Raw genomic sequence first — 8,624 nt, 5'->3', positions numbered from 1 at the left:
CCTCATGAAACTGACCATCTCAGCTGAACTGCTAGTTGTGCTGGTTGTGGAACTGGAGGACCTACCCACTTTGAAATCAGCTTGTCTTTTAACACCACCTTATGTGAATTCGCATTGCATACTTCCTGCTTATAGGTATTCACGAGCGACATCTCGCTTGCTTCATCAGGAAAGCGAGCATCTCGCGCAGGTCAAGACCGCCAGCTAAAGTAGCCTACCACTTCGCCCCTTAACAAGAATCGTCTTATTAACAGGTCTGTTCTGCACGTTACCGAAGATTTTGTAACCGGAAAATTTTATTACCAAAAAATGTTACCAGTTCTTGTCACCGCGATTCTAGGAACGTTGGTAATGCAGTTAAAATATTCAGCAATTCAGCTATGAAGAATTGTGCAAATTCTGGCAGTGCATATTTCACGGGGCAATACTTTGTTACCAGCTTATGAGATGGTAACCAAATTTACCGGGTACAAGAATACACAGAATGCGAAAAGGGTTTAAAAATTGACAGGAACTTTATTTACCGGTTACAAACTTTTTATTACCAGCGCAGAATAGACCTGTAAGTGTCCTTTGGTCAGTTAAAAAAAAAATCAAAATAACGGTATTTTAGTTTTGGTTTCTTTTATTTAAATGTTTCTCTTTTTATTGTTTACATAAATTTACTATAATATACATACATAATTTGTTGTGGCTTAATTTGTTTTCATACACTCACAACATATCGACAAATTCAGCGGTTTTTCGTATTATTTAAAGTATACCTTTTGTTTGTTGCACGTACATACAGATATTGATAGATTTTAGTATTATTTTTTGTTTGCTTTAAATTTTTTTTATTCTTAAGCAGCAGGTGTTTGGCTTGTTCTCTTTCTTCGAATAGGTTGTTCAAAAATGGTATTCACCTTTTTTTGCCAAATTCATAACATTCTGGGACCATTCAAATTTTTAAACTTTTATTTTTCATTTAACTATATTAGTTTTTAAACAGGTGCGGTTAGAGTTTGTGTTTTTAATTATAAAAAAAAAATTAATTTTTCATCTAAGAAGTTTAACTACTTTCATTAAAAGTTTAAGTGGTAGATAGATAGATCTTAAAGAATGAAGAAATATTTATGTGTAAAATTTAGTTAAATATCTAGTTTGATGACAATGGCGTGTGATGATATGATTTACGGTAGTAAGGGCCGGTTGTTCAGTGTCTGGTTATCACTACCTCTCAGTTAGACATCATTATCGGCGTTTTCGACATCATACGTGTATCATGTGATCGATAAAGCAGTCGTTGTATTTAACTGGGACATCTACCTCCGATTTGTGTTAACCAGACAATGAAAAATCGGTACTAAAAGTATGAAAAAAGTATAACGAAGTGCCGATGTCGTACACCGTGTCGATCTCTGCATAAAAATTATCGATTGCGCTAGCATCAGCAACACTATGTAGCAGTGTACATGACTGCCCATCATAGCCACTTATGTGCAATCGCATTTAATTTCCGCTTATAGCAGTTTTTGCGCAGTTTCGGATGCGGTTAGCATCAATTTGTGTCATTTAAACTACATAGTTCGCAAACGTTTTAATGGCCGAATATATGTATATAGTAGTGCACACCCCTCGCTATGGGGCAGTAAATACTATGAAGCTGTATACCATCGACATGTCAACTGCGCTTGGCTTTTGCATCGAGAAAAGTTGTTGTTAAGCTAAGGTCAAAGTAAAAATGAGTATAGCGATATAAAATTAAGTTTTCTTTAACACATTACTGCTGTTAAGACAATAGATAGCACCGTTAGAGATACAGTTTTATTTTACTTTTACAGTTTAAGTTTACATATACATATTTGCATATACATACATACATATGCACATTTTCATAAACAATTGCATGTATGTAAAAGCATTGTCAGATGGCAACGTTGATCCGGATTAACGGCGCAATCGATCTGATCAAAATTGTGTCTTGACAGACGGAAGTAATGCGGATTTACGAGCCACGAAGTCGTAGGTTCGAGTCCCATGGCCTATATAGTATTCATTTTTTTTTATTAATTCAATTATTACTTCTGTATTTTTTAATTTTATTTTTAGTTAGTTGTTGTTGACTTTTCCAGTAAAGTTAAAATCTAAAAATTTAAATACATATATAAATCGTATAAAAAAATAATAATAATAGTAATAATAAAAACAAAATTTTTTGGCAATCGCTCTAACCGAGGATCGAACCTGGGACCTGAGGATCGAACCTGAGGCTTTTAGTACGCAGCTCTCACCACTCGGCTACCGCGGATGAAGAAATCGGCTGCTTCGTTTGTCTATTTGTTTGCTCAGGGAGCGTAGAACACAAAGAAAATGCCAAACAAGTATGGACATCCACCTTGTCGTCGGTAATGCAGTCGCCGTGTTAATTCACATAAGTTCTTATTGGATTCCAAACTGAATTAGTATGGTGACTGCATTACCGATGAAAAGGTCCATGCTAGTTTTGCATATTCTTTGTATTCTACACGCTCTGAGTTTTGGCCAGTGTTGTCATCGAAAATTCCCTTGATCGGAGTTAAGTTTGGGAATTAATTGTAGGATTTAATCCGGATCAACTGTAGTTAATTCCCGCGATAATGCCGAATTTACGAGTGGATCCGGATCAACGCTGCAGTCTGTCTATGCTTTAAGTTAGATTATTTTTAAATTTCTTGAACTGCATTCACAGTCAACAAGATAGCCTGGAGAATAGTTTGTTGTAATTTTTGTTAAAAATAGCAACTAATGAATTCATAGATAAAGAAATTAGCTGTGAGTATTGTAAATTCTCACGCTCGTGTATTACAAGTAATTCTTTTTTTTTTAATTCGAAGTGTTAAGTTTTTAAGTAGCTGCTGATTTCAGTTGAATTTATCTAATATCATCCCTAGCTGCATTTTTTATTATAGTTATACATTATAGCTTATTTTTAAAATATTTAGCATTACTTTATTGTTATTTTGTTAAAAGAGCATGTGTATGTTTTTTAAGTTTTAACACTTACATATAAGTTTTATGACGTATGCATTTTTCAGTTGGGAGGTTAGTTTAGTTTTGGAAATTGGTTGATCTTAATTTTTTTTAAGGAAGTGAAAGTTGTCTTGTAATTCATATAATTTAAATTTTTTTTCCGAAGTTTCAATTTTCATAAGTTTAACCGATCGTGTTGAATAGTTTACTATAAATTTTCTTGTATCTATTTGCATGAATGCAAACCTACCAACATTAATAGACTTGCACAAAAATTCAAAGAGTAGTATCATTTAACTGTATATACATTTTCGCAAATTTTGTAAATTGTATTTTACGTTTTTTTAATAATTTTAAGGTAGCTTTCTCTCGCTCATTAGTTTTACTTAGCAAATGGTTGCATAGAATGTGAGTAGTATTTGTTGCAGTAGTAAAATGGCTGTTATGGCTTTTCAGTCCATTAGCTGGAGTAATTTTAAGTCACTAGAAATCAACTTTGTATTTTTGTATTCGATTTTTTTCTTATGTTCTTGTTTATGGTTATGGGTAGGGAAGTTTTTGTTTGCAAATTTTAAGTACTCGTAGTTAGCATTACCTACATTGATCTTCACTTTGAATTGTCATTCTACGTTTACATTTTTTTTAGATCATAACTACAAATTTTGTCTACCTACTTGCACTATTCAATCTCTAATATGACTTAAGACATGCCGTTGAAAAGTAAAAGCACCTTTGTTGCAAACTCTTGTGGCTCAAGTGCTGAGCGCATATTACCATAATGTTACTTGAAGTGAAATTATGTACCGTTAGCGCATTATTCTACATACAGTTGAATGCCTAGCAGACTCTTCAAATTCACATCAGTTACACTTAATTTTGTATGCAGTTTATAACATCAAGTTGCCATGGTTATCGCGCCAATAATATCAGCGCCGTATGTCAAACAAGACGCCAACCACCCACCACTGATTAACTGTGTGTATGTATATGCATATTTAGTCATTCATTCAGTCAGTCGGCAGCTTTTGCATACATTTACCACTTTCTTACTTTCCTGCCCACACGAAATGAGCGCCGCGCTTATCTCTCACTAACGCTGATGATGATTGAGTGAGTAACAGCTGATTATTGGCTGCTATTACAGGTGAACCTCTCTCACTCAGCAGCATATTTGTCAGATAATGAGGTCACTAACAGTGGCATTACGAGGCATAGCTGACACAACATTTTGTTTTTTTTTTGTTATTAAATCTTTCTCGCATCTGTGTTTGTCTCCCTAATGTTCGTGTGCTCAATACATACTTTCCTTTCGTCTGCTTCATTAAAAATCTATTTGCCCAACCTTGCCATTCGTATTTGACAGCGTGTTTAAATTTCCTTTAGTATTGATTTACATTTAAGGCTTGTGTCATCATCATAAGCTTCATCATCGTATTATCATCTGTGAAGTGAAACATCACCGCATCGATGGCAGCGACGACAGCTCGTTCATTATCGAGTGCACTCTACTCTTCTTCGGTTCTGTGTTTTTCCTTCATACAGTTCTCCACTTCTTTGTTGATTTGTCAATTACAAGGTAACGAGGTAGGCGAATCAGTGGCACAATCCAGTAGGTTCCTTTTTATGCTAAAAGTTATTGTTGAGTGTTTACGTGTCGCATGTCGAAAAACAAATATGTATGGGTTAGATGCTTGATGGGAAACTAACAGATTGTCTTAGTCTGATGAGTGTCATCAAAAACTTCAACAATGTGGTTGGATTTTTGATTGGAGCACGCATGGCAAATTGCTTTTGTTGAATTTGGTTTGTGAAAAGTTTAAGTGATTGATATTAATTGAAACTCTTTGGAAAAGGGTCAGTTAATTGTTCTAAAAGTTTCTTATACAAGCTAGCGCAAAGAAAACTTTTTAGTAATTTGAAATTATTGCGAAAATTTTGATAAATACTTACATAAGTATGTAGTTAAACAATTTTACAGTAAAAGTTTCTACAGCTGTACGTTTCTGGTTGTTGAGGTTAGAGCGACGCGCGGGTAATAGTAGTGGTCCGATTTTCGAGTTGCCTATTTACTTTTTTTTTTTAGTTAAATATTTGTGTATATCCATAGGAAAAGATAGTTGCCTAACATGCGGGTGCGTTATTCTTCGTTTTAGAAATCTTACAAGCATCGTCAACCTAGCATTGATAAATGGTAGTGTAAATACTGGTTTTTACTATGTTCGATTGTAATACAAACCCTGACAAATAGCCTATATAGCCGCACATATACACTACTAAAAACCTATGCTGATGTAAATCAAGCGTTATACTTACGGTGACCATATTAACCAACGTAAAATAAAGGACATTTTTTTCAAAATGATTTGGGAAAAGTACCTTACCCATATCGTAAGTTAAATCAAATATTTACCAGTTAATTATATTATTTAATTGTTCATAGTGCACGACGAAGCCAGCACACAGTGGTTCAAAATTGGAATTTAATAATCATATTCCACCGGAGCCTTAATTTTTCAACCAATATTTACTAGAAACCAAAAAAAAAATATTTATTTGGTGAAAATTTTTTTCAAGATTTCCAATTTTTTGTGTGTGAATTTTATTTTGTTTTTTTTTTTTTTGTTTTGGGAGAACCATACAATTGTTTTCAACTAGTATTTTTATGTAACATTTATTAAGGAGAATACATTTTCTTCAAACTTGCTACTTTTTCTGCATTGTGCACTAAAAAATTTAATATAATCAAATAAGGATTCAGAAATCAAGCTCAACTGGCCTCTTGCAAATATTGTAAAGCTTTCATAAAAAAAATATAAATTAATCAAATTAAGTGAAAAATAAAGGCTCCAGAAATACTAACACTTAATTCCAGTTTTGAACCAATGTGTAGCACGGGGTTTATTGTTCTCTTTCAGTGGAACTGGAAGCTCAGCGTGCAACACCATCCTGGGCGCAACTCTCCCTGTGCTTTATAGATTGTACAAAGATTGCCGATTAAATAGAAACCCTTAAGTGCGAAACAAACTGGGGACATTTTTATTTTTAATATTCTGCGTTTAAAAATTTTACTCTGAAAAATGCAGGTCCAATTTAAAGGACAGTTTAAGAAATAAAGGACAAACGGCGTCCTTTATTTTGAAAAAAATTATAAAGGACAGGGGGTTAAAACAAAGGACTGTCCTTTAATATAAAGGACGGATGGTCACCGTAGTTATACTGTTTGTGCTCGCACCGCATAGTGAAAACCAGCATTTAGTTCAATAACTAAGCCATAACAGTTTTAGGTTGCAGTGAACGATCCGTTTGATTTTCAGCCATTATTTTCGTTTGCTACCAATTCTTAATCTTCATTTTACAATGACAGGTACACATTAGAAAATCTAAACACATTACATTTTCAGAGTATTTTATCTTCCCTTGAAAAACATTCATATCAATTTATTTTATAAAAATATGAACGAAAAATATTTTATGTCACTAAATGTGTTCGAAAAAATAAATGAAAACCCTGACACATTTATAAATTTTGTAGAAAATATTTTTACTTTTTGTATAACTTCTTTTTGTTTTATTTTTTACTTTTAACAAACTAGCATACATATCTAAAAAATTCGTTACTCATACATATGTCACATAAAATATACCATAAACACATATGTATGTATGTACATATGTATGAATTATAAAATATTTATGTTTAAACTAATACACATTAAAGTACACACATACAATATAAATTGTTTGCAAATACAATACAAGTTTCAATTTCTTTTATACAATTAATAAAATCGATGTTCTTATGTGTTTTTTTTTTCGCTAGGACATACACATTTATTGGCTGGCTTTTTGTTTTGTTATTTTTATAAATTTATATATTTTTGACGAATAAACTGGGATACTTTTTGCGCTAGATAAAACTGAGTTTATTAATGTGAAATTTGTGTTAAGAAAAAAAGTTTGCTTTTAATTTTGAACCAATAAAAAAAATGTGCCTTTGAATGTTTGTATAGTTAAGTAGAAGTTGAAACCAATTGAACAAGATTTGATTTTTTTTGAAAGCTTACAAAACTTACAAAGGAATTCTACAAATTTTATTCCCCAAAATCTTTAGTTAAATGGCGTTAGAGCTGTGTGCTTGATAGATAGTCGATTAAGTACCGTTTTCACGGATAAAAAAAAAATTAAAAGGTGTGCCAAACGGTACACTAAATTTAATTTTGAATTAAAATTTAATTTTGAATAAAAACTCAATACATTGCCAATTTCCCAAATATCGAACAACGTGAAAGGACCTGCCAAAAATTTAAAAACAATTTTTAAATTGAGGCTATTACTTTATTCATCGTAGGTTCGATATTCATGAAATCTACGAAAATTTTTTCACTGAATTCGAATTGCTAAAATACACGCAAATCGACCTACGATGAATTCGGCAACGGACTCTTAAACATATTTTTTCTTCCTACACTGTTGAAAATTATCGATAACATATTATTTTGTTCAAGATTTCTTCATTATACTTAATAAATCCATCAAATATGACACCTAATATAATAATACATGATTGCTTAGGCAGCTACGAGGGAATTTTAACCGAGTTGAGTGTTCCTTTAGGAGTCGTTTCGAATAAAACACAGCAGTAGTTAGCTAAACATTTTACGCATATACATACATAAATAAAATTTCCACATATTTGCTATTTTATACATAGTACATATTTTTTATTTATATTTTTCTTTGCGTCAGCTGATTTATTTTGATATTTTACATGCATATACTATACATATATGTATATATTTCATTGACTGCTTTACATCGGCAGCATTTTAAAGTAAATAATTTCCCTCGATGAATGTTTTATTGTGGTATTCTTGTGTTAGTTTGTGTTGCTTTGTTGCTCGCAATTTAATTTAATTTTCGATCCTTTTTTCTGACTTTTTGCAATTTGTTATTTATTTAAATATAATAATATTTTACTTTTAATCGCATTATTGTGATTGTTATTTTTCAATTAACTATTTTTTCTTGTATATTATTTGTGTTCGCTTATTGGTGTACCACAAGCGATTAAAAAGTGTGGCTTCGTGATTTAATTTTTTGGAATTTATTGGCTTTTTAACCATTTATGCGCTGACTTTTCTATTTTCCATTTAACTGCTATCAAAATTTTTGCTTACTTTCATAAGTCTTAAATATTTTTAACATTAAAAGTTAAGTGTTTTTCATTCCATACCACTTTCACCTTTTTTTGTTTTACAAATTAGCTAATTTTGTTGTTACTGCTACGAGTATTGTGTGCGGAAAAAAACTTATTGTTCATCCTCTGGTGGCATTTTGGCCAAAGTTAGCAGTATCATTGTGAGTTCTTTACGAGAGATTTTACCATCTTTGTCATAGCCCACACCACGCAGTATGGTCTCCTCGAAGGCTTTCAAATCTTGAGCATCGTAGTCATCCTGTGATGAAAGAAAGACAAAAAAAAAGAAAATTAGCTTGTCATTTAAGCACAACAATTGGTTTTGACAACTAAGCAAAGTCATTATTCATGTTCGTTTAAATTTCTGATCACTTGTTAGCTTATAAGGCGATTTTACAGGCAACTTTTAGTTGAAAGCAACATTCGCTGTTCTTTC

The 8,624-nt window shown here is 32.2% G+C and overlaps 1 protein-coding gene across 1 annotated transcript in view; it reads right to left on the bottom strand.

Moving 5' to 3' along the window:
* Positions 1 to 7,703: 7,703 nt before the first annotated feature.
* Positions 7,704 to 8,624, bottom strand: part of LOC118744571 (calbindin-32) — a gene marked incomplete in the record, with an annotated part of 160,285 nt that continues 159,364 nt past the window's right edge. Inside the window, 1 exon segment of the mRNA XM_036477694.1 lies at positions 7,704 to 8,447. Within this exon segment, the coding sequence (XP_036333587.1) occupies positions 8,301 to 8,447 (147 nt within the window).

The sequence above is a fragment of the Rhagoletis pomonella genome, unplaced genomic scaffold, assembly GCF_013731165.1.
Source record: "Rhagoletis pomonella isolate Grant_MI unplaced genomic scaffold, Rhpom_1.0 Rhpom_scaffold_00008, whole genome shotgun sequence".
Taxonomy (NCBI): Eukaryota; Metazoa; Arthropoda; class Insecta; order Diptera; family Tephritidae; genus Rhagoletis; species Rhagoletis pomonella.
This window is presented reverse-complemented; position numbering and strand designations above follow the sequence as displayed.